Source organism: Megalops cyprinoides, chromosome 24 (genome assembly GCF_013368585.1).
Source record: "Megalops cyprinoides isolate fMegCyp1 chromosome 24, fMegCyp1.pri, whole genome shotgun sequence".
Taxonomy (NCBI): Eukaryota; Metazoa; Chordata; class Actinopteri; order Elopiformes; family Megalopidae; genus Megalops; species Megalops cyprinoides.
In genome coordinates, this window is record NC_050606.1 from 2,867,463 (window position 1) to 2,894,544 (window position 27,082).

General features: G+C 49.8%; 2 protein-coding genes across 2 annotated transcripts; one reads left to right on the forward strand and one right to left on the reverse strand.

The window, feature by feature from the left end:
* The first annotated feature begins 4,446 nt into the window (after nucleotides 1-4,446).
* Nucleotides 4,447-18,390, forward strand: dhx30 (DEAH (Asp-Glu-Ala-His) box helicase 30). Its single transcript, XM_036519400.1, is given in 20 exon segments — nucleotides 4,447-4,636; nucleotides 6,007-6,134; nucleotides 6,953-7,063; nucleotides 7,341-7,492; nucleotides 8,049-8,157; nucleotides 8,600-8,749; nucleotides 8,896-9,048; nucleotides 9,545-10,009; nucleotides 10,424-10,820; nucleotides 11,029-11,097; nucleotides 11,329-11,427; nucleotides 11,791-11,966; nucleotides 12,571-12,777; nucleotides 12,986-13,067; nucleotides 13,649-13,842; nucleotides 14,221-14,377; nucleotides 14,760-14,917; nucleotides 15,922-16,025; nucleotides 16,438-16,577; nucleotides 16,862-18,390. Coding segments are annotated over 20 exon segments (3,486 nt in total). The 3' UTR covers nucleotides 17,107-18,390.
* A 287-nt stretch (nucleotides 18,391-18,677) lies between these two features.
* Nucleotides 18,678-25,748, reverse strand: LOC118771254 (alanine aminotransferase 2-like). The gene is made up of 11 exons (XM_036519195.1): nucleotides 25,650-25,748; nucleotides 25,096-25,185; nucleotides 24,794-24,902; nucleotides 24,047-24,180; nucleotides 23,567-23,810; nucleotides 23,213-23,292; nucleotides 22,384-22,520; nucleotides 21,650-21,824; nucleotides 19,464-19,619; nucleotides 19,232-19,344; nucleotides 18,678-18,768 (listed from the first exon to the last, which is right to left on the reverse strand). Exons 1-11 carry the CDS (start codon nucleotides 25,746-25,748, stop codon nucleotides 18,678-18,680), a joined length of 1,428 nt encoding a protein of 475 aa, XP_036375088.1.
* Nucleotides 25,749-27,082: the final 1,334 nt, after the last annotated feature.

Here is a 27,082-nt window from a genome sequence, read left to right on the forward strand (position 1 = left end):
ACTGCGACAGCTAAGAATTCAAAACCTGTTCTTCAGAAAAACACTTACGCGCATAAGCAGTGTGTATGAGGCGAGTTTAACTGTTGTTGAGTGTTTCGTGTTTGTTCATTCATCATTCCCTTTGTTCATTCCATATACTCACAAACTGATTTGCTGGCAATGCTCACTATGCTTTATATTAAAGATGGAAAATTATGTAAAATATGATTTATTACTGTTAAATAATGCTTAAGTTGTAAAACCTGTTTTTTCATTGAATACTTTTGCAGTTAGCTTTATTTTAAACATTAAAGGTTAACCTTATCTAAAATTGAATGTGTTACCTTACCTTACAGTTTAGTAGGCATGTCTTAATGAGCTCCTGTCAATCAGCATTGGTTATATCTGTGACGTAACTGGTGAACATTACTGCAGAATATACAGAGGTTTATTCAGTGCATTTTAGGTGATTTTGGTTTAAGGAGTTGATGCACATTTGTTATGGGAGACCTACTTAATGTCTAGAGAGCTCAAATCCTGAGTATCTGTTGTGTCTCCTTGGAAAATTGCATTCTGAAAGAGCTTTAGTTACTTATTAGTTACTCATTGTATAGGCAGGTACGCAAGGTCATAATGAGTCACAGACAGAGTCACACAGCGAGGATTCGTTTGGTTCACTGAGCTGGTGGTATGGAAACGTGTTCAGTGTGTCCCCTGGGTTATTGCAGAGTTGAGCCATTGGCCCTGGATTCATTGGATTCTGTTGCTGGTTTTTCTCGAATCTCTTGATTAAACGGACAGACTGAGGTCCCTCAGCAAATGATCCCCTGCATTGCAGAACCTGCATATGGATCCCGTAACGTCAAAAACCAGGAACATCTCCAGCACTCCGAGGCCAGAGTTACTGTCCCGCCTTATTGGACAACACAACATCATCTTTTCGCAGCATACTTACAATGTTGTGACTACCTTACCATAATGTAAATTGATCCGATGTTTTTTTTTTTTTTTCAGTGCAGTAGCAGACACTCGCAGCGAATGTTCTTTGTCCAGCTCACTGGATGCTTAAAAGTCTCCAGCAAACTCATTCAGCATTCAGCCCAGTGGGCATTGCTGCGATGCTGAGGCATATCATGCTGGCATTGTGGGGACCATATGCATTGTGTGGCATACCTGTGTTAGGGCAGAAGACCTCACTCTTAGCCAGACAACACGCAGTTGTCGTTCCACTCTGGGTGCACGAAGATCTTCTCCACCATGACGGTCTGCTCATAGCCCTCGTCTCTGTCTGTGTCATACTCAGCCAGAACCACGCGGTAGGTGTGGAACCTGGAAAAGGGGTGAGGATTGGTTCATTCAGACCAGGAAGAACATGAACACAGGATGAATGATGGGAAATGTAGTAGCATCCTGCCAGGACGGGTAGAGTCTTCAGGTCTGATGACAGATGTCCTGTGTGTCTCAATATCATGAATATTTTATGATCACCTGCTTTAGGCTAGAAACAGACCCAGACTTCAGACCCAATAGTGACTTCAATCGAACAGCTAAGACTTCATATTGTAAACAATGTGGCAGTCTTCAGGTTGACCACCCTTATATACAGTATATATATTCTTATTCATATATTCTTGGTCTGTATAATATCTTACATCACATTTGATTTTTGTAAGGACAAATATGGTTGTATCATCATGTACTGCACACAGTACATATTTTACAAATATTATATTACTTTGTATTTAATCTTGCACATACTATTTTAGAAATATTAAGTAATGATTATTCCTGTATCTGTAGAAAGTGGAGCAGGCTTCACTCTCAGCAGAAAGATTAATAAGTATAAATTTGGAGAGCCTCTCCTCCTGGCTTGCGTGATGCAGTATCCAGCTGTCAGGACCCCATTAGGGGCGATGAGAGTGCCACCACAGGTGGGGAAAAATGGTTCCAGCAAAATCTAAAAATAAATTCCACATCCAAGGGTGACCTTAGCGTATCGATGTTTGTCACCTGGAGTCTAAACTAAAAAACAGATGTGTAGTGTGTGTGTGTGTGTGTATGCGTGTGTGTGTGTGTGTGCGTGCATCTGTGTGCATGTATGTGCACTTCTGTACATATTTATCTCAGGGACAGGGCAGAACACATGGTAACTGTCACCACCCACTGAGCATCCAAGAGACATTACAAACGCAAGCACGGTCCACCAATCGCTGAACAGGTCATTCATAGGTCAGTATGTCGCCACTTGACTGTATAAGCTCTTCCCAGCATCCAGAGCATGTGGATACACACTGGTTATGGTAAACCTTTGTGTCTATTTTCATATTTAAATTCGAGTCTGTGGCGTGAGTATTGAGTTTTCAGCAACTGCCAGCCATAATGACATCCCCTCTCAATCAGAGTGGTGCTGTAGTTGGCACACGTTTGTGTCCGCACCCATGTGTAGACCTCCAGGCCCGTACAGGCCGTGCTTCAGAGGGGAACACCCCTGAGAGGTGCGTGTCTGTGAGGGACGCGTGTCACTATGTGTGTCTGTGAGGGACGCGTGTCACTGGGGACTCGGTCTGTCTGTGGGACTGAAGGCCGCTGGAGATGGTCACTGCCTGCTTACCTGCCAGGGCCTGGTGTCCTCCCTGTTCACCACCCTGCTGTTGCTGGGGGAGGGGGGGGGGGGGGGGGGGTGGGGGGGGGGGGAGGGGGTAGGAGGGCAGGAGGGCAGGAGGGCAGGAGGGCACGCCACACCCTGACACTGGAACACGGGATATCAGGAACACCTCCACAGGTTACTGACCACACATGTGCTCACATACTGTATACACATGGCATATACAGAGTATATTCATACAGAATATAGTATAGAATAGATAGAATAGACAGATACACAGATAGATGGATGGATTGATAGATAAACATATAGATGGATGATGGCTGGATAGTTGGAAGGAAAGCTAGACAGACAGATAGATGTAGATAGATGAACAGATAGACGGATAGATAGATAGATGGATAATTGGGCTCTTACTCACCTGAGCTCACCAGGAGCAGAAACAGGACCAGTCTCCTTATCCTCTCTGCTTGGTGGAGAGCAGGGTACTGTACTCAGGGTTTTTTATAGCCCGCTCCATCGGCCCACTCCTCCCTCTTTCACATACACAAAACCGGGGCGCTTATCAACAGCCCGCTACTAATATTAGCTGGGATTAATCTACCTGCTTCCCAGGTGCTGTTCGTCGGTACTGGCCTCCACCGAAATCATTATCATTTCATAGAACTGCAAAACAGCACAGCAGTGGACTGCTTAGTGATTGGCTGGCTGAGGGTTTTAAGTGGGCCTTGAAGAGACCCAGGTGTGGTTTATCCATGAGGTTTTGCTTATATTGTGCTATATTGTTTCACTTGAGCAACCTCACTGATCGAGTTGAATGAAAGGCAGGCTATATGGCCTCGGGGAAGAGGGAAAGGTACCATTAGTAAACAGAATATTAACATGATGATCGCAATACACACAACAAGGAACATTCACAAAATTGTCAAGGCAATGTGATTTACCCCCGCCTGTGACAGTTAACAGACATTGGTCACTTGGAATGATTTTAAAATCCCCCCCCCCCCCCCCCCCCCCCCCCCCCCCCCCCCCCACATAGTCACAGGAAAATACAACTTCTGAGTGTAATCCATGCTGCTGTGTGGTACTTATTTAGAAGGAACCTATTTTGCAGTTTTTATTTCTTTTTGTCATCAGTGCCGATAAGCTCGTTTTTCCCTCTCATATCTTAACAATTTCACTGTATTCAAGCATAACTTAAACTACGGAATAAACTCTGTTACCATCAGTCATTAACGTATAGAACAGGTGTTTCTAATCCAAAATATCCCACTACACTAGCGTTGCCGGCTGATTGCGTGAAGCATTCTATTTGAATTGGTATCAGTGCTAGCGGACAGTCCTTGGGATGTCCGCTGCAAGCCGGCTGGTTATCATCTTAGTTTCCCCCCCACTGGTCTAATGTCGAACATAGGTATGAGTCATGCTTCTGATTCAGTCAGCAACACGTACAATTTTTGTGCCATAGACAGTCCCTTTGCAGAAAAGCTACATTTTTCAAGTAAGATGATAGGGATTTGGGTTCCACTAATTTATTAAAAGACATGTTAACTCGCTGAAGAGTTTCAGAGCAAATGTTTTTGTTGTATGTTTTAGACTCAAGAAATTTTAGTGAATTTATTATAATTTAAAAACGAAACTAATAATAAAACATACTGACAAAAATGTATATATCTCTGCAGGATGTTTTTTTCTCCTGCGCAATTTACCTATGACCACCCCTTTAAAAGTTTTTCCTTGGGTAAGGCTGTAATGATACATCCCAGGCGCTTAGAGGCGCTATACACGTATATACACCGCCGTCAGTGGCGCTGTCTCCAAGGCAGCTGACAACCAGAAGCTACGAGTTACATAGTTTAAAGATGGCGGTGCCCGGTGCGGCACTCGTGCGAGCGCTGTGTAACATCGGAGGTCGATTATGTCCGACAGGGGCAAAAAATGGACAAGGTTACAGCTGGACCGGTGGGTGCGGAGGTGACCTCCGGAGGCGGTTCGGGACGAAAGTGTGGACGGCCAAGGATCCCAGATCGTCGGCGCCGCACGGCAGACGCGGTGAGGTGACAGCACGAAAACTGCAGGCTAATATCCCACCTGCAATGACTGCGTCTGGTCAGATGGCTGATTCATGAAAAGCAAACTTATTATCGTGCCGTAGACTGACCATTTGAATGAGCTGAGCTGCCAAGCTAACTTAGCTAAATGTCCTTTGAATGTCATTCTTTCTAACACTCGACTGCCTGGCTGCCGGCGCGCATGCTAGCTGCTATGCTTTCGACTCTCTGATTAGTTAACCAAGCAAACGATTAGTTGCTAGACGTTACAATTGCACATGACATCGATGCAAGTTTGTCATTGTGTCTGCGCAGTTCGTCACTCGGTTGTCGACCAGAGATTGTCACCGCTTGGCGTTGTTTTTAGCTGGCTAGCCGGCATAGCTAGTGACACTGACGTATAGAGGTCACACGTGGTTCTCAAGGAAGGTTAAGTTCAGTCTGCTTGTGTGGAGTCAGTTGCCGGCTACACCCACTCAGTAGTCTGGCTCATAGCTTTAGTTTGTCAATTTAAAGAAAATGCCATATTTGCACACACGGACAAGGAACACGTTTATGATATTTATACATTAAATAAATAATAGTCAGATAACTAACACTGCTATTTCCATTGCTGTGTTAGTGAGGTCTGATGGCTCATGTGACGTGAAGGCAGCAGCTGTCTAAGCGTTAAGGTTTGAATAACATGTGAAATTAAACATATCGTGAAGACTTGGCTTTAACTAGTAGTCATGCCACTTATCAGCTGTGTCCAATCACAGATGAAAGACTTATGAGCCTCTCGTACTGATGCCTGTTGATAGCAGAGTGAAGCTTTTTTGATATTGATTTATTTCAACGAATCGCAGCGTTTTACCGTTTTAGCAGCGCTGAAAGTCGTAGCCTGCGCAAGTCCTGCGTGCAGCGGGTAGCGTAGCAGGTAGCAGAGCGCTTTCAGCGGTGATGCGTCGCTGCCTGTAGAGCTGGGGGCAAATTGTCTTTAGCTCAGCATGTTAACGGCGTTGACAATTATAGTGGGTTGTGCAACGAGAACAGGTCTCACTCACGGGGGTGTGGACCTCTGTCACGTTACGGAGAGCAGGGGTCATAACCTCCGTTCAGGGGAGGCAGTGATGGGCAGGATGTGGTAATTCCACCCACCCACTGTGTTATCCAGTAAACCTTACTTTTCCACCAGCCCTGAATTTCGTGTCCCGTGTGACAAAGGAAGCGGTTGTGTGTATTTGAAGCCACGGCTTCATCCCCTAAAATTAGCATGCTTAGCATGGTAATTTATTTGTCCGTATTTGTGAAAGTTAAAGATGTACTTTTACTGTTTCCTGGTTGGTTAAAATTTCTATTTTTTGTGTATAACTCACTTTATATGTTCAGGCCAGCAAGACCCGATGAAGGAGTTTCCGCAGCCGAAAAACCTGCTGCACAAGACCCTGTCCCGCTACCTGGGCCTGTCAGACCTGTCCCAGCACATCCAGTACCAGTGCAGTGATGGCGCCGTCAAGGTGAGGGGTGAACGGTCCCGCACCTCCACCTGGCCAGCAGTGTGGTGTAGTGGTGAGGAGCAGGGCTCGTAACCAGAAGGTTGCTGGTTCGATTCCCAGCTGAGGCACTGCTGTTGTACCCTTGGGCAAGGCGTTTAACTCAGAATTGCCTCAGTACATATCCAGCTGTATAAAATTGTAACCTATGTAAGTTGATCTGAATAAGAGCATCTGTGCAATGACAATACTGTCGTAGAGTGAATGCTCCCCCACCTTGTAATAGAGTGTATGCACCCCAGTCAGCCTCTCACCTCAGTCCGTCCTGAACCCCAAACTGTCCTGCATCCTAAGACATCACCTGCCATCAGCGAGCGACAGGTTTGAGTTGATTTCAGCCATGGGATCGGATCAGACAGGTCAGTGGTGTGTTAGGCCCACCCATCTTGGGGGTCGTGAAACTTTGCGCCATCATCGCTGGTGAACAGGACCAGCTTCTCGAGAATGCACAGGCGTGAGGATGATTGAATCGCGTCTGGCATCTGTGTGCAGGGTAGCGTGTGTGCTTGTTCAGTATCCATGCAGAGAGCTGTTGTTTAAATCTGTGCTGTTGTCTGTACACCACACCACAGAGATGGATTAGGTTTATACAGCTGGACATTTACTGGTACTGGAACTGGCAACCTCTGGATTAGAAGCTCTTCCCCTTACCGCTGCTCCACACCGTTCATTTAAACGCACATGTGACAAATATAGAGACAAGGTCAGCTGCTGCACTGGGGGGTAGGCATGATAATGTATCCAGAGTGAAAGTGCCAAACCTGTGCCCCATTTCCTCCCAGAGGGCCACGGTGACCCTCCTGTGGCCGGAGAAGATGGAGGCGGAGGGGTTTGGGACCAGGAAGATCGACGCCGAGCGCCGTGCCGCTGCCGCTGCCTGCCGCATGCTGAAGGTGAGAATCGGCCCCCCGGGGAAGTGGCGGAGAGGTCACGACCCCTCACCTTCCGCTTGCATCACATCCTGTGAATGTGTGCTGTATACCCCTGAGCCTTCAGCCTGTGCTCACACCGAATCTGAGTGAAAGAATTGTCAGGGTCTTTCCCCCCTTTGTTCAGTTTTCAACATATCCCTCTGTCTAATTTAGGACAGGGTGCTAGGTTTGGTTCAGAGTGTATTACCTCACTGCTGAGCGTTTGAGATGTGTTTGCTATGCTGCCCCCTGTCTGTAGGAGATGGGAGTGCTGGGCTCAGGAAATGAGATTACTGAAAGGAGGGGCCAAAGAGAGAGGGAGCAGGAAGAGGAAGACGCTGGTACCCTGGACACCACAGACTTCCCCCCAGCCCCCCTGGACAGGACACGGGGTCCCCTGGGTGTCTCCAGGTATTGTTGCCGCAGCAACAGCAGTGTTGAGGGCCTGAGATGGCACTGTGGTGTGGGGACAGCAGGGGACGGGATATAAAGAACTGCACACTCTGGTATTGGTCTGAGAGTGTTCTAGAGAAATACTCTGCTCCAATCACCATCAGAGTTCCTCCACTGGAAGTGGAGTCAGTGGAATCAGTTAACTCGGTCTCAGTGGGTTTGTGATAACAAGATGTGTTTCCAGGGTTGTATTTTTCAGGCAGTGGAAAAAAAAATGCCTATAGGATTGAAACTTTGTCATAAACTGTAAATCAATCACAGAATATATCAGTGATACCTTCATCTTTATCTTCCCCTGGTTTTAGAAAATAGATTTTTCTGCTAAGGGGAGGATGAAGGATATAGGAGCAACATTAACTGCACTCAGTGCTGAAGTATCTGTTGGGTTTTCTTAACCTCTAACCCCTAACCTCTAACCCCTAACCACTGTTTCTCCCTCTCCCTGCCCTCTTTACCTTTTGTGTGTGTGTGCGTGTGTGTGTGTGTCTGTGTGTGTGTATGCGTGTGTGTACAGTGCTTCTCAGGGGGACCCCAGTGTAGCCCATGCCCTGTCTCTGTTCCCCAAGCCGAAATCGCTGCTGTCACAGGTCCTCCAAGTCGCCACGTCTTCCTCCAGCGTTAAAGTGAGTCTGTTAGCTCCTCCCGACCCCGCCCCACAGCTCCTCCCTCTGACCCCGCCCACAGCTCCTCCCTCTGACCCCGCCCACAGCTCCTCCCTCTGACCCCGCCCACAGCCCCTCCCTTTGACCCCGCCCACAGGTCCTCCCTCTGACCCCGCCCACAGCTCCTCCCTCTGACCCCGCCCACAGCCCCTCCCTTTGACCCCGCCCATGTCAGTGTCCTCAGTTCCCCTGTCAGAATGCACTGCCATGTCAGGCCTGAGTCTGATAGGGGTGAACTGACACTGACTGGCTGTGACTGCAGGAGGCCATCTCTGACTGACCGACTCACTCACACAATCAATAACTCTGAGTGACTTATGGACTCACTCACTCACTCACTGACTTTGAGGCTTACTGATTGGTTCACTCAGCGAGTCACTGATTCTCTGACCCCTCTCTGCAGGAGCTGATGCAGTTCCACACTCGGGGCGGGAAGGTGAAGGTGTGTGAGCTGTCCCTCCGGTGGCCGGAGGAGCTGCGCTTCGAGGCATCGGCGAGGCACAGGGTGGAGGCGGAGAGGAGAGCGGCCGCGCTGGCCTGTGTCAGGCTGAAGGTGAGCGAGGCCGTCCTGACGGGCGCGGTGCTGCTTAAACTCTGCTCTGACCAGCACAGTGGTGTGTGTGCGTGTGTGTGCGTGTGTGTGCGTGTGTGTGTGTGTGTATTTTTTGAGCCCTCTCACTCGTCTCCTCTCCCTGACAGGAAATGCAGCTTCTGGATAAGAACAACAACCCCCTGACCCACGCCATGTACCACCGGGACCAGGTGCGAGAGCTGGGGGAGAGAGAGAGGCGGCCCTGTGTCCTGGAGCTGCCTGAGCGGCTGGAGAACCGGCTGAGGGACTACCTCACTCGGGTCAGTGGCACGCTGCACATAGAACCTGTGTAATAGTCTTAATGCACAGGAAGAACACTGAAGTCTGCATATAATACAACCACACAGTATTACGTTACATTATTGTCAGTTAGCAGACGCTCTCATCTAGAGTGACTTACAGGTTTTTTTGGATGTTATGCATTTATACAACTGGGTATTTACTGAGGCAGTTGTGAGTTAGGTTCCTTGACCAAGTGTATAGCAGCAGTGCCCCAGCAGGGATTCAAACCAGCAACCTTTTGATTGCGAGCCCTGCTCCTTAGTGCTATGCTACAATGCCATCCCATACATATTGAGAGACTACTATTCTAGACCACTAATTCTTACACATGTTTAAGCATGCATTCGTTCAACATGTTTGTAGCATACATTATACGCAAAGAAAGGTGTTAATGTCATGCATGCATGTTTTGTCATACCTCTGTGTGTGTGTGTGTGTGTGTGTGTGTGTGTGTGTGTGTGTTGTTGCCCGCAGTATCCTGTGGAGGCCGAGATGCAGAAGCTTTGGGAGGAGGAAGAGGAGGACAGCGCGGTCGAGCCGTTGAGTGAGGAAGACGAGGATGACGTCATCGTAGATGCCATCACGGGCAGGCGGTACCGCGAGCTGTCCCCGGAGGAGGCGGAGCATCTGAGCCACACCCTGCAGCGGCAGTGGGAGGAGGCGGGGCCCGGACGGGGGGCGGAGCTGCCGGTAGACGCGCACCGCGAGCGCGTGGTGGCGGCCGTGGAGGCTGCGCGGGTGACGGTGATCGCCGGGGAGACGGGATGCGGGAAGACCACGCGCATCCCCCGCTTCCTGCTGGAGGGGCGTGTCCGGGGCGGGGACGGGGCGCGCTGCAACATCCTGGTCACGCAGCCGCGCCGGATCAGCGCCGTGTCCGTCGCTCACAGGGTGGCACACGAGCTGGGGCCCGAGCTGCGCCGCTGCGTCGGCTACCAGGTAACCATCGCAGAGAGACTGCCCTGTCACAGAGAGGCCACCCTGTTACAGAGAGGCCGCCCTGTTACAGAGAGGCTGCCCTGTCACAGAGAGACTGCCCTGTCACAGAGAGGCTGCCCTGTCACAGAGAGACCGCCCTGTCACAGAGAGGCTGCCCTGTCACAGAGAGGCTGCCCTGTCACAGAGAGACCGCCCTGTCACAGAGAGACCGCCCTGTCACAGAGAGGCCGCCCTGTCACAGAGAGGCCGCCCTGTCACAGAGAGGCCGCCCTGTCACAGAGAGACCGCCCTGTCACAGAGAGACCGCCCTGTCACAGAGAGACCGCCCTGTCACAGAGAGGCCGCCCTGTCACAGAGAGGCCGCCCTGTCACAGCTGATTGGCCCTGTCCCCCCTCCCTCCCTCCCTCCCTCAGGTGCGTTTGGAGAGCCGCCCCCCGGAGCGCAGCGGCGGGGCGCTGCTGTTCCTGACGGTGGGGGTGCTGCTGCGGAAGCTGCAGGGGAACGGGTCGCTGCGGGGTGTCAGCCACGTGCTGGTGGACGAGGTGCACGAGCGTGACGTCAACACCGACCTGCTGCTGGCCCTGCTGCGCTCCGCCCTGCAGGACAACCCCGACCTGCGGGTGGTGCTGATGAGCGCCACCGGCGACACCGCCCGCCTCGCCCGCTACTTCGGAGGCTGCCAGGTGCTGCGTGTGCCCGGATTCATGCACCCCGTCCGCGAGAGGTACCTGGAGGAGGTGCTGCGGGAGATGGGCCGCCCCCCGCCCCCCCCCTCTGCAGCCTGAGTCGGACAGAAAGGTGAGGGTGGAGGTGTGCGGACATGTGGAGTGTCTCTATTTAGCCTTACTCCTGATTAAGTAATAACTAAACACCACACTGCGATGCAGTTTATCTTCTGGAGAATCACAGATCAGCTATGACCTGAGTAGTGAAGTGACCACTGAATTAGCTCTTTGTGTGTGTGTGTGTGTGTGTGTGTGTGTGTGTGTGTGTGTGTGTCAGATGTCTCAGGGGAAAGATGATGCGACACCAGATCTAGATCTAGTGGCAGACGTGATCGAACACATTCACACTCGCGGAGAGCCAGGTAAGTGTGACCACACACACACACACACACACGCAGGTACACACACACACAACCAAGCACATCATGCATTCACACACACATGCTGTATACACATGAGCATAAATGCATTCTTACTTTATCAACTTCCAGAAATAACTGGTTGTCTTAACAGTTGCCTCAAGAATGTATTGTAATGGTGGGTTATGCTGGACGAAGTGGAATGATCACACTCCCCCTCTCTCTCTCTTTCAGGAGCAGTTCTGTGTTTCCTTCCGGGATGGCAGGATATCCGGGTGGTTCAGCAGAGCCTGGAGGAGAGACCCTGGAGAAACACGGCTCTCATTCTGCCCTGTGAGTGACACTGTGTACACGCACGTGTGCGTTTGTGTGTGTGTGTGCGTGCACACATGCGTGTGTGGATACATATGTGTTTGTGGGTTTGTGGGCCTTTATCTGCAGCATAAAAATTCTGTAGTAGCTTAGACCCTAAAGGCTGATGTGTACATTGCTCTGCGTAAGTACTGTAATCTTCTGCATTTATAAATAAAAACAGCAGCATGAGGTGAAGTCAGTACTGTGCGGTAATGTTCAGACAGAGAGATGGGTGATATAGCACCAGTGTGGTGATGAAGGATGTTCTAACCCCCGACACTCTGTCTCTCGCGCACGCACACACACACACACACACACACGCACGCACACGCACACACGCAGTGCACTCTAGCATGGCTGTGTCGGACCAGCAGGCCGTGTTCCAGCACCCGCCCGACGGCCAGCGCAAGATCGTCCTGGCGACCAACATCGCCGAGACCTCCATCACCATCGACGACATCGTGCACGTGGTGGACGTGGGGGCGCAGAAGGAGCAGTACTATGACCCGCGCACGAAGGTACCGTCCTCTGCCACTGAAACGCCAGCAGGGGGGTGCAGGGGTAAGGAGCAGGGCTCCTAACCAAAAGGTTGCTGGTTTGATGCTTGGCTGGAGCGCTGCTGTTGTAGCCTTGGGTGAGGTGCTTAACCCCCGATCGCCTCGGTAAATATCCAGCTATTATAAATGGATAACATTGTAGCTGAGGTAAGTTGCTTTGGATAAGAGCATCTGCTAAGAAGCTGAATGTGAATGTAAAAGGAAGTGAGCTCTCCCGTTACACACAGCATGCATTTGCGTTTAGGAAAAGGTTGAGGAAACCCAGCTCAGCGGGTTAAATATTATACAGGGTGGTGTTTCTCTTCTATCACTGTCTGTCTGCCTCTCTGTCTTACAGGGAGACATTACTCACAGTGAACAGTTTTACATATAGTCCATTTATACAGCAGTTAAGTGCATGAAGTACTCAGCACATTGCTTTGCCTCCCCAGGGAGTCAAACCTGCAACCTTGGAATGACAGGTCCATTGTGACCTCACGCCACGCTGTTGTCCAGCTCTTGACCCAACAGAACAGGCATGGAATGTTCTAGAACAGTGATCTGACGTTTCGCTTGCCGTCCTCAGGTCTCCTGTCTGGACACAGTCTGGGTCTCGCGCTCCAACGTCACACAGCGCAGGGGGAGGGCGGGGCGTTGCCAGCCCGGCCACTCCTATCACCTGTTCCCACGGCAACGCCTGGACACCATGCCCGCCTTCCCCGTCCCCGAGATCCTGCGCACCCCGCTGGAGAACCTGGTGGTGCAGGCCAAGATACACAGTCCCCACAGCAAGGTGAAGGGGAGTCCAAGAGAGGCTGGGCTGGCGGGGGGAGGGTTATATGAAAAACAATGCAATGCACTGATTGTTCATACAATGAACAGATTCAGTGCTTTTACTTTTTAGTGAGGAAGTGTCAAACAGCACTGGAATGCTATGGTAGAGCTGTCCCTGACATTGCCTCCCTCCGCTCTCTCCCTCTGTCCGTCTGTCTGTCTTCCAGGCTGTGCACTTCCTGTCACAAGTTCTGGACAGTCCAGACAAGGAGGCAGTACAAGAGGCTGTGAGCAATCTGCAGGAGATCGGTGAGGCATATACACGCACGCACGCACGCACGCACGCACACACACACACACACACACGCACACACACACACATACACATACACATACACACACACACACACATACACACACACACATACACATACACATACACATACACACACACACACACACACACACACACACACACACACACATACACATACACATATACACACACACACACACATACACATACACATACACATACACACACACACACACACACACACACACACACACACATTCACATACACTTACAAATATACACACACATGCACACAAGCGCACATACATGCACAAACGCACATCCATATACATGCAAGCAGCTCTGTCTCTGATACGGTCATAGACCTTCACCATGGGGATTTTAAGGGAACTCTAAGGAGGAGCTGAATGAAATGAGAGCGTGCAGCTTGTCTTGTGGTCGAATGTGATGATGAGCCATTAACCCGTGTAGGTGGGGATCGGTCGGAACTGTCTCGTATTCTGAAAGGTTCCTGAGGCCCAGGTGTGAGATACAGGTATGAAGCCGTCTGACAGCCCCCTGTTTGTGCTTTTAGGGGTGCTGGACAGGGCGGAGCTTCTGACCCCCCTGGGGGAGCGTATCGCCTGCCTGTCATGTGACCCGCGGCTGGGGAAGGTTCTGGTTCTGGCGGCGCTGTTCCGCTGCGTTCTGCCTCTGCTGTCCATCACAGCCTGCCTGACCCGCGACCCCTTCCTCAACAGCATGCAGAACCGGGCCCTGGTCTCACAGGTCGGGACCGCATCATCCGTTCATCCATCCATTCATTCATCCATTCATTCATTCATACATCCATCCACTGCATTGCATTCACATACATTTATCCATTTATTGGGGACTGTATACCGTTCTGCATAAAATTGCTTATTTCCTGGGTTGTACCTAAAATGCCTTAATAATACACATTATTGTAACCAAGACTTGTTCTCTCTCTCTCCCCCTCTCTTTCTCTCCCTCCCTCTCTCTCCCTCTCGCTTTCTCTCCCTCCTTCCCTCTCTCCCCCTCTCTCCCCCTCTCTCCCCCTCTCTCCCCCTCTCTCTCCCTCTCTCTCCCTCTCTCTCCCTCTCTCCCCCTCTCTCCCCCTCTCTCCCCCTCTCTCTCCGTCCCCAGGCTAAGGCCTCCCTCAGTGGCTCCAGTGGCTGCAGTGATCACCTGGTGTTCAGCCGGGTGGTGCAGGGTTGGAGGAGCGCGCAGCAGGTCCGGGAGAGCAGGCAGGAGTACCTGGACACCTACACGCTGTCGGGAGCCAGCCTCCGCTTCATTCACGGTGAGGCACAGACTGAGAGAGGGAGGGATGCAAAGTGCAGTACCGGAGGGACGAATACCAGAAGCCCCAGGAGGTCCTTTCACACCTGATAAAGCACGCTCTTCGGTGCTCCTTCAGTTAGGTTGTAGTAGTGCTGTCACTTGTCTGGGAGTGTTGCTAGCCTGGGCTGGTGGAGATAAGATTGTCTGCTAAATGAATGTAATGTGATCTAACAGAAGATGTACATGGTACCGCTCTGTTACTCTTCCCTGTTCAGAGCTGCTCCAGCATTCTCAGATTGATTCAGTCTCCTGATCAGCGCTGATCAACCTCTCTGGGTTTGATTCTGCCTCCTGCTCAAAGCTTATCCAGTTTTCTGTGTTTGATTGTTTCCCCTGCGCAGGCCTGATCCAGCAGTTCAGTGAGAACCTGCATGAGGCGGAGCTGGTGGCCCGCTCCACTGACTGTCTGCGTCTGTCCTCCCAGTGTAACCAGTACAGCCAGGAGGATGAGCTGGTGAAGGCCGTGCTGCTGGCGGGACTTTACCCAAATCTCATCCAGGTACAGTGCACACACACCTGTATATACAGCCCCCAGCATGTAACCACACAGACACGTTCAGACCTGTATATACAGCCCCCAGCACGTAACCCCACACATACACACAGACCTGTATATACAGCCCCCAGCACGTAACCCCACACATACACACAGACCTGTATATACAGCCCCCAGCACGTAACCCCACACATACACACAGACCTGTATATACAGCCCCCAGCACGTAACCCCACACATACACACAGACCTGTATATACAGCCCCCAGCATGTAACCACACACGTACACACAGACCTGTATATACAGCCCCCAGCACGTAACCCCACACATACACACAGACCTGTATATACAGCCCCCAGCATGTAACCACACACATACACACAGACCTGTATATACAGCCCCCAGCATGTAACCCCACACATACACACAGACCTGTATATACAGCCCCCAGCACGTAACCCCACACATACACACAGACCTGTATATACAGCCCCCAGCACGTAACCCCACACATACACACAGACCTGTATATACAGCCCCCAGCACATAACCACACACATACACACAGACCTGTATATACAGCCCCCAGCACGTAACCCCACACATACACACAGACCTGTATATACAGCCCCCAGCACGTAACCCCACACATACACACAGACCTGTATATACAGCCCCCAGCACGTAACCCCACACATACACACAGACCTGTATATACAGCCCCCAGCATGTAACCACACACATACACACAGACCTGTATATACAGCCCCCACACCTATATGCAAACCTCAGCTCACAGACAGACACACAGATACTTGTATACAAGCCACAGTACACAACAGACAGACACATACACACACACTGTATACCTAGCTGATGTGTGTGTTGTGTTGGGGCTCATACAGCATTATCCCAGGATGTGACCTTGGTGTGTGTGTGTGTGTGTGTGTGTGTGTGTGTGTGTGTGTGTGTGTGTGTGTGTGTGTGTGTGTGTGGCCGTTTCAGGTGAAGAGGGGCAAAGTGACCAAAGGGGGGCGGTTTCGTCCCGACAGCCTAACCTACCGCACTCGCAGCGGGCCCGTCCTGCTGCATCGCTCCACCGTCAACAGGTGAAGGGGCCGACGGGGGGGCCGACAGGTGGGGGGGGCGAAACACAGGAGCAGGGATCCCTGGGACCTGCGATTCGTACAATCAGAAACTGCTCTCTGTGCAAAGGATTATTTAAGTGTTTGTGATTTATTATCGGCTCATATCAGCATAATGATATGTAGCCTCGCCCACAGAAGTGCACATGTATTGTGAGAGGAAGTCAGGAGAACAGGATCTGGAGCAGCCTGGTGCAGCAGCGTTGTCAGGGACTGTCCTCCAGCCAGGCTAGGAGTAGGGAGGGGCGTTTCATTGCCTGACTCTGCTGTGTAGGTTGCGTCTGAGGAAAGAGAGGGGAGAGAGAGGGAGAAGAGGACAGGAAGAGACCTAACGTGCCTCTTTCCGTCTGTCTGTCTGTCTGTTTGTCTGATCCAGGGAGGAGAAGGACCTCCCCAGTCGTTGGCTCACCTTCTTCACAGCTGTCAAATCCAATGGTAACGTGTTCATCAGGGACTCGTCCTCGGTCCACCCGCTGTCCCTGCTGCTGCTCACCGACTGTGACATCGCAGAGAGGGGTATGTGTGTCCTGCCGGGGTCACCGTTCACCTCTGTGACATCACAGAGAGGGGTATGTGTGTCCTGCCAGGGTCAGAGTTCACCTCTGTGACATCACAGAGAGGGGTATGTGTGTCCTGCCAGGGTCACAGTTCACCTGTGTGACATCGCAGAGAGGGGTATGTGTGTCCTGCTAGGGTCACAGTTCACTTTGATCCTATGCAGGACCACAGATGCTACTGCTACTGTGCGGTTATTACGGTTACTGTAGTCTCTCTGACCGGGCGTGCCCTCTCTCTCTCAGTGGCAGGGGAGCGGGTGGAGGTGTCTCTGGGGGGCCAGGCTCTGGTGCGCTGTGAGCTGCCCGTGCAGAGCTGGGAGCTGCTGTGGCAGCTGCGTCTGTCTCTGCAGGCCATGCTACAGCGCCACCTGCAGGCCGGGCGCCACACCTGCGACCCCGCGCAGGACCGCCAGCTCATCGGCCTGCTGGTGGAGCTGCTGAATGGCACCGAGCAGGGGGCGGGCGACTCGCCCGACGGCACGGACTGACGCGATCGCCCGCCTGCGTCACGCGTCACCCGAGGGGAGGGGTCATCGGGCGCCCGGAAAATGCAACGCTCGCTACCGGCCCTGAGGCAAACGCACGCGTGGAGCCTTGTGCAGGAATGTACGGGAGAAGGTGCGCCGTGCGGCCAGGCTCACAGCTCTTTGTATTGTCTGGATGGGCTAAATTCAGTGGACTCGGTGGGTGGGATGAGCTATCCACATCACGTAACGATCAGTGGATCTGCACGGAACCTACACTGCCGTGATTTAAAAGCAGAATTCCTTACCTTAAGGTACCAGAAGGTATTGAAATAAACAAGGTGAAGAATCTCAGATGCAGATATGTATTGATACACATCCGGGATGAATGGACAAATGCTAATTAGATGGATGGATGAACAGCCAGCCGAGGTTCTCCTATTCCCTGTCTCACTGCACTGACTGATACAGGACAGAAACAGCACCATAAGTAGGAGCTTTAAGCTTCCTTGCCTGAGGGACACTCATGGATTCTGTCCTTACTTGGGACACTTTTTCTGTGTGTGGTAATGAGTAGGATTGGCGGATTTCCGCCTCTGTGTTTGAAATACGCCTTAACCTCGAACGTGCCCATCACATTTTGGCAAACATGATATGATGTGTTACAGAGAGATCTTCTCACTGGAAGGGTTTAGTGGGGGCACAGTGATTATATTCAGTTGCCGGTCTGTCTTAAGAAATTAAACAAAAGCCCAGTTAAGTGTTCACACAGCATGTCCTTGTAGAAGAACGTGCAACATGCGTCTTGTGTCGTTTTGCTGAAAAGAGGCACATTTCATACCTGAGTCATCGCAGTCTAATACCGTAAACTTTAAAGATCACCTGAGTTAATCACAGTTAATTACAATTACAATGTCTGATGGGGCTGAATGAAATATCCATCGAAATCCTCTCGATCTCGTAAAGCACGCAGTCTAGGCTGAAGAATCCTTTCTGTGTGAATGGGGTTCTGCAATCTGTTATCCGCTTTGCATTCAAAGCTGATTGGTTGGGCTGGGAGTTGCCCTGTGCAAAGGGCTTTCTGGGTAAATAAGTAACAATAAAAAAGATGTCTGTATTAATGATGTATACGCATGTTGAAATGAAAAATAATTTATTTCACCGGTTTCTCTGTAAAGCAGTCGTTTTGTTCGACGTGAAAGAGATCCACAGATGTTCATGCAGTGGTGCATTTCCTGGCAACCATAGCGTTGTGTTCAGGGAAGCCGGACTGGTAACCTATTGGTTATAGGTTCAAATCAATAAAGTGCTCAGACTGAATTGCTTCTTGCTGGTCAGGATCGAACTTATAACCTGTGGTACCTTGGCTTAGGCTGCAAATGAAGCAAATTAATTATGGTGTCCAATATATAATTAGACGCATATGATTAATAATCAAGATGGAATAAGCTGGTACGTGTGACATAAAATCAGAGAATAGAGGCATTTACAGTGAGACGGATGCACAGTGCCTGTTGGTGAGGTTTGTATTTGTTTAATGCCTGCTTTTGGGGGGGGGGGGGGGGGGGCGCACAGCTGCGTGACACACAGGCTGCTCAGGAGAATTCACTCAGGAACCTGATGTGGAAGGTCTTCAGCCGCCTCAGCATCTCCTCCAGGTTCTCCGGGGGGGTCATTACACAGAACCTACAGGGACACGGGGTCGTTACACAGAACCTACAGGGACACGGGGTCGTTACACAGAACCTACAGGGACACGGGGCCGTTACACAGAACCTACAGGGACACGGGGTCATTACACAGAACCTACAGGGATTTGAGGACATTACACACTATATACAGGAAGACAAAGACATTGAACACAATCTAATGAAACAGGAGTAAATTAAACATAACCTGCAGGAGGAAGGAGAAGTTTCAGAGCTGCACAGGTATGTTACACACACTGCAGGGACATGTCTCTCCAGATCAGGTAGGCTAATCATGGAGCTGAGGATAGCGGCACAGAGGGAGCCTGAAAGTCCTAAATCTCTTCACTTAGACCGGACAGGACAGGGAGGAGGCGACCGGAGACGGTTCAGTGGGTGGCGACCGCGAGGCGGTGGGTGGTGACCGTGATGTGGTGGGTGTTGACTGCGTGGAGCGGTACCTGAGGTGGTACGTTCCCTCTTTCTGCCCGTGCTCGCACCCGGGCCCAGCACACACCCCCGCCTCCTCCAGCAGCCTGCTGCAGTACAGCAGGTCGGCCTCCACCCCCTGCTTCTGGAGAGAGAGAGAGAGGGAGAGAGGGTGTTCAACATAAACACACACACATGCTCAGATCCTGGGTAGTGATTAATTTTTCTCCGTCACGTCTGCGCTGCCCTGAGCACCGCCCTCACCTTGGCCAGCTCCACAGCTCGGGGAGGGAGGTGGAGTCGAGGGAAGACGTAAATGCCCCCCCACACCACCTGGCAGCTGACCCCCGGCAGACCCCCCAGGACCTCCTGGGCCAGACGCATGTTGCGGACCAGGGTGTCCTGACTGAGGCGCACCTCCTGTCAGAGGAGACAGAGGATGAGTCCAAAGTGAGGGGCGTGCGAGGGTACCAGGCAGGCATGGGTTCAAATCCCAGAGGACACGCTGCTCTTCAGCAAATCACTTCATCAGGAATGAGTAAAACTGGAAGCAGGTTAGTACTAGATTGTGTGTGCATGTTTATATAATAGATGATTATTTTTCATTGTTCACTCTGTGGACTTAACTAAGTAGTATTTAATATCATAGTTACAGTGCTGGCCAAAAGTATTGGCACCCCTGCAATTCTGTCAGATAATGCTCAATTTCTCCCAGAAAATGATTGCAATTACAAATGTTTTGGTAGTAATATCTTCATTTATTTTGCTTGCAATAAAAAAACACAAAAGAGAAAGAAAAAAAAGTCAAATCAAGTATCAATTTACACAAAACTCCAAAAATGGGCTGGACAAAAGTATTGGCACCCTTTGAAAAATCATGTGATGCTTCTCTAATTTGGGTAATTAACAGCACCTGTTACTTACCTGTGACACATAACAGGTGGTGGCAATCACTAAATCACACTTGCAGCCAGTTAAAATGGATTAAAGTTGACTCAACCTCTGTCCTGTGTCCTTGTGTGTACCACATTGAGTATGGAGAAAAGAAAGAAGACCAAAGAACTGTCTGAGGACTTGAGAAGCAAAATTGTGAGGAAGCATGGGCAATCTCAAGGCTACAAGTCCATCTCCAAAGACCTGAATGTTCCTGTGTCTACCGTGCGCAGTGTCATCAATAGGTTTAAAGCCCATGGCACTGTGGCTAACCTCCCTAGATGTGGACGGAAAAGAAAAATTGACGAGAGATTTCAACGAAAGATTGTGCGGATGGTGGATAAAGAACCTCGACTAACATCCAGACAAGTTCAAGCTGTCCTGCAGTCCGAGGGTACAACAGTGTCAACCCGTACTATCCGTCGGTGTCTGAATGAAAAGGGACTCTATGGTAGGATACCCAGGAAGACTCCACTTCTGACCCAGAGACATAAAAAAGCCAGGCTGGAGTTTGCTAAAACTTACCTGAGAAAGCCAAAAACATTTTGGAAGAATGTTCTCTGGTCAGATGAGACAAAAGTAGAGCTTTTTGGGAAAAGGCATCAACATAGAGTTTACAGGAAAAAAAACGAGGCCTTCAAAGAAAAGAACACGGTCCCCACAGTCAAACATGGCGGAGGTTCCCTGATGTTTTGGGGTTGCTTTGCTGCCTCTGGCACTGGACTGCTTGACCGTGTGCATGGCATTATGAAGTCTGAAGACTACCAACAAATTTTGCAGCGTAATGTAGGGCCCAGTGTGAGAAAGCTGGGTCTCCCTCAGAGGTCATGGGTCTTCCAGCAGGACAATGACCCAAAGCACACTTCAAAAAGCACTAGAAAATGGTTTGAGGGAAAGCACTGGAGACTTCTAAAGTGGCCAGCAATGAGTCCAGACCTGAATCCCATAGAACACTTGTGGAGAGATCTGAAAATGGCAGTTTGGAGAAGGCACCCTTCAAATCTCAGGGAGTTGGAGCAGTTTGCCAAAGAAGAATGGTCTAAAATTCCAGCAGAGCATTGTAAGAAACTCATTGATGGATACCGGAAGCGGTTGTTCGCAGTTATTTTGTCCAAAGGTTGTGCTACCAAGTATTAGGCTGAGGGTGCCAATACTTTTGTCCGGTCCATTTTTGGAGTTTTGTGTAAAATGATAATTGATTTAATTTTTTTTTCATTGTCTTTTGTGTTTTTTCATTGCAAGCAAAATAAATGAAGATATTACTACCAAAACATTTGTAATTGCAATCATTTTCTGGGAGAAATTGAGCATTATCTGACAGAATTGCAGGGGTGCCAATACTTTTGGCCAGCACTGTAGGTACCTGATTAATACTGTAGATGAGCAGCTACCAATGTTGGAAATAATGCACATTTAATTTGTTATACCTGCAGTTAGATTAGTGTTCTAATGGCTGTTATTGATAACTGTTTGAGAAGGAGAAAAAAAATCTGATTAGCTGCACTGTGAGGTCTCACCTTTGAGTATGAGGGGTAGGAGGGGTCCCCAGGCTGCGGGGGATTGGTCAGGATATCCAGCGCAATCTGACCAATCACGGCAGAGGAAGACATGGTGGATAACAGCATGTGGGCCACGCCCATGACGGCGGGGTCAAGGTTCACCAGCTCCACGTACCCCCCACGCAGTCCACACCTGGGAACAGGGAGAATTGGGCTGTTGGGCTGTTTCCATGGTTACTTATTCATTTATGATGGGATTTTCTGCTTGAGCCCTCTTTCTCCAGTCACTAAGGATGTATTTCTGTTTTCTTATTTCTGTGGAGGGTCATATATGTTTTTTTTTTCTCTATGCTTTCTTTAAAGAATGCGCTGTTGGTCTTTATTTAACATTGGTGCAGACATGCACTTCAGTTCTGCTCTTCAGAGTCCTGCCCTGCAGAGGCCGAATAAAATCCAGTTGAGAACTCTGACCATTAAAAACATCAGTCAAGTAAAAATTTTCCTCAGTTTTGACCTTTACGAATGACCTTTAAATTTGCCCCTGAGAACAAGCTGCAACTTTAAACCTTGAGCTCGCCCTTGCCCAACGCAAACGTTATGTGCATAAATATGTGCGCGTGTGTGTATGTGCACTCATGAGTCTATATGGGTGTCTTGTGCATGCGTATACATGTGTGTGCCAAATGAATAAATGTAAATGTATGTGTGAATGGGTGTGTGTGTGTGGGGGGCAGAGAGGCATGGTGGCTCACTCTCCCATGAAGCCCTTGGACACAGAGTGGAAAGAGGCCAGCTCCACAGAATCTGAGTACTCCTGCCCCATCTCAAACAGAACCTTCTTATAGGAGACAAACACGCTCTCCTCCCCATGTACACTGCCCTGGTACACCTGCGGAGGGCAGCAGAGAGCATTTCAGCATCCTGCACCATCTATTATTGGCTTAAACTGAGTTCCCAGATTCAGCCTGTTTACCAGTTTGTCTGAAACAAAACATAATGTATGTTAATGTAATGTATTAGATAGGTAATATACACACATTGTAACAAAATAAAAGAGTGAGAGGTAACAGGGACAGTGAACCTATTTCTGGTTCTGATGCCCAGAAGACATTTTGATGCTGGGAAAAGTGTGATCCATCTCTTGGGTCTGCACAATGGCATCCAACTGTAGTGTGACTTACCCAAAAATACTAAGGTGGGCACCTCAGAGGAATAAAATGTCAAAGTGTATGGGTTTAAACCCAGGACACTGCGGACAGCAGTGTAGCACAGTGGTAAGGAGCAGGGCTTGTAACCGGAAGGTTACCGGTTCGATTCCCCACTGGGTCACTGCTGCTGTACCCATGGGCAAGGTACTTAAGCCAGAATTGCCTAAGTAAATATACAGCTATATAAATGGATAGTGTGTAAAAAAATGTAACCTATTACATAAGCCTAAGTTGGTCTGGATAACAGCATCTGCTTAATGACAATAATGACACTTCAAATCAGCAAGAAGACCTTCTAACTGGTGTTCATATGTCTGACATGGGCTATATCCAGCAGGAGAAACCAACACAGCGAACACAATGGTGGCATCACCTCATCGGCCATCAGGAAGAGCTTCTCCTCAGCAGCGAATCGGATCACCTCCTCAATAGACTTCCTGCTCTGGACATGCCCTTTCAGGAGAGGAGAGAGTGTGACTCTTTAGCCAGGGCTTCAAAATGGATTGTGCTGATTACTGTGTGGTAGGATCTAACATTGATGGACCTTTCTCCAAAAACAACAATTCATGGTTAAAATGCAAATTACTTTTAAAATTAATTGGAAAATACTTTTAAAAAAACAACACTGGGGTTCACCAAGCTGATCCAGATCTCACAGACTTGTTTAGATCTGTGAGCACCACTGACCTGTGAGATAATGAAAGTTTCGTAAATCAGAGCCGAGTACCTGTGGGGTTTCCGGGGTTTATGACATACAGAGCTCTGGGGCTGCAGTGACCCCTGCTGGCCCGGAGGACTCTGCGCAGCTCCTCCACTTTCAGGGCCCAGCCTTCCTCCTCACACAGCTGATAGGGCACCATCATTACCCCCTGCTCTGCCAGCGCCATGGTGAAGGTTTGGTATGTGGGCACCGGGGTCAGAACGGCCGTCTGGGGCAGACCCTCACCCTGGGCCAGCAACTTCAAAACAAACTTTGGGAGAAAGGAGTTGAGGGTACGTAAGGGGTAGAAGCAGTTTATGGGTGGCAGACGTAAAAATCAAGGCTTTATTTGTTCCACGTTACAGTAAATATGTTCTAACAATGGACCGGTCATTTCTAGACAGCTCTGTTGGGTCCCCCGTTTGTAAGACAGAGGGGTCGTCGTGCTCGATGCCAGAACGGGCTCTTGAGAAAAGCAATGTCGGTGCTTATTGTCGTCTTTCTCACCGACAGCGCGCACTGAGAGCCGTTGAAGATGAAAATGTTTTCGGGGTTTGAGGGAACACCACCGTCCCGTCGGAAGATGAAGTCTGTCACACTGCGTTGCACATGAGGGATTCCACGTGATGCCGTGTAGGAGCCTGAGAGCACACAGACACGGAATACAGCAGCCTGGGGTAAGACAGCCTTACACACAAACACTCGCATATTCACAGGCAGGTTATTACATGGTAAAACAGACTGATACACACTAAATACATTAGACTAGGGTTAAACAGCCTTACACACAAGTACTGATATACACACAGACAGGTTATTACATGGTAACACAGTCTGGCACACATATACACAAAATAAATTAGGGTAGGGTAAACAGTCTTACAAACAATCACTGATGTACACACAGACAGGTTATTAGATGGTAAAGCAGACAGACACAAACTAAATTCATTAGCATAGCGTGAAATGGTCTGTTACACACACATACATACACACACACACACACACACACACACACACATACAGACGCATGCACACAAGCAGGTTATTAGATGGTAAAACGGTCTGGCACGCACAAAATGAATTGTAACACGTAGGTTAAAACAGTCTGTTACTCACACTTACACAGACACAAACAGGTTAGTAGAGGTTAAAACACAGTCATATGAATACGCAAATGCAGACACGCATACAACTACGCTCTCAGAGGGTAAAGCAGTCTGTCACACACACACACACGCACACAGGCCTTACCTACACTCCCCCCTTCACACTCTGCCATGAGTCTCTGGGCTCTCTGCTGAGCGTCGATGGGTAGCCTACCGCTCTGGAGAAGCGCGGGGTAGAGGCAGGCAGCAATGACCTGTACCACATCCAGACAGACACACAGATGGACAGACGGACGACAGTGGAAACTGACACACAGCTGGGGCCCGCACCCTGACCCTGACCATGGCCTTAACCCAGATCCTAAGTGTAGCCAGCCCTAATATATCCCATCAGCCCCCAGCCTTGGGCTACTGTGTTACCGAGCTTAAAACCAGGAAAGGCGGTACCTGCCGGACGAAAGAGAGCGGTTTCATCCCCAGCCTGTGGGCGTCGCCCCAGCTGACGTCTATCAGGTCCTTATAGGGCTTCTTTACTCCCTGCAGAGAGAGTCACATGTCACTCAACGACCAATCCAGGCCATTAAATCCCTTCCAAGTGACTGAAACAGTACTAATGACACTGACAGCAGCCCTCTCCATCCCCTGCTTCCCGATCTTTTTAATCAATGAAGGACGTCAGTTATAGCCAGCAGAGGTGGTAAACAGCAGCTCCTCATTACATTACATAACTGTCATTTAGCAGACACTCTTAAACAGAGTGACTTATACAGGTTACAATCTTTAAATGTTATCCCTTTATACAGCTGGCTATTTACTGAGGAAATTCTGGGTTAAGTGACCGGCCCAAGGGTACGGCAGCAGTGCCACAGCGGGAATTTGAACCAGCAACCTATTCGCTACAAGCCCTCATCCTTACCGCTGTGCTACACTGCCGCCCCACAGATCCTCCCCTGAGGTCAGCCGCTGGCGCACCTGCGCCAGGTGTTCCCGTGACATCTCACCTGCTGTAGCTCCGTTCTGATCCGGGCGGCACACCGTATCAGGTTCTCCTGCTCGGAGGGCAGGATCCTCCTCACCCGCGGGCTGATCTCTCTCAGCATCGTCCGCCCCCTCTGGCCGCTCCTCTGGGTGTGATCTCTACCCCTCCTCTTCGGCTGCGTGCCCACAGTCCTCTTTCTTTCTCGCTGGCCCTCCTCCTCCGCTTAGATCTCCTTATTTCTTCCTTTCTTCAAACTTCAGACCTCTGGCTTCTTTTCTGAGTTGTCCGTGTCCTCTCACACAGCAGACAAGTGGTTCTCCCCCTGCAATGCTCTACCTCCCACACCAAGATCTTTTACCTGCCTTAACGCTTCTACTGTGGTTGAACCCTCGCCCAAAGATCTCCTCCCTGGCTGGCTGATCCTCAGCTTTGATAACCCCCCACTCCAAGGTTTCCCTTCCCCCCGTTCAGAGATCCTCACTCTGTGATAGGCTGGGGGGGAGCTGCTGCTGCCTCCAGCCCAGTTTACTACAGTCCTTGTAACCGCTCACCCCTCCCTTCCTGACAGGATGGAGGTCTGTGGACGCCCCTGGGATGTGACACCCTTCCCCCGACTGACGCCTTCTCACTCCTCATGAACTAAGGCCTCTCAGGGGAGAGACTCATTAAACCAGGTGGGCCTCACCTGTTAATGAGCGACCTGCCGTCCCACAGGTGGAGTGGCGGAGATGGGTAGGGGACGCCACACTATGCACAGGGACATGAGCAAAAATCATAAGAACTGCAGTGGAGGAAATGATCAGCCCGGCATCTCTGGCATAGTGGCTGTAGTCATCATCATGACCAACACTCTTATCAGGATCATCCTTATTATTTTCCACATGGCCGAGCTAAGAAGAACAGCTCTGACACGATCTGTAGGTGTAATAAATGACGCAGTAACTAGGAACGGTTGCATATTGCCTGCCGCGGTGTTGCAATGCTTTGAATTTAAAGGGAAAATGCAAAGTCAGGATTGTGGATTGACAAAGGGGGGTAATACGATTGGACAATCCAGAATGAAGCTATACAGTAGGTGACTCTTGCACAGGCAAAATGTTGACCAATCATTAGACTTTCTCTACATTGTTAATTGGTTACTGTTCTTAGAACTCTTTCTTTGTTAGCTATGTGCATATGTGATGTGGGTTTTCCCATGTGCTCCAGCACAACTGACCTAAAATGCCAGTTTAAGTTGTTGTAGGCATGCAGAACCCCACAAGGGCTTTGAAATGTTTTTTTTTTTACAGCAGGTTGGGATGGGATACAACAGGGCAATGATCACAAAGTTTATGACTCTTGATGCATTGCCTATTGGAGGCTATTATTATATTTTAAGCTTTTGTGTAATGTTCAAAGCTTGTAACCTACAGTGTTTGTGACAAAATGTAAGGAAACATAATCAGACACTAAGGA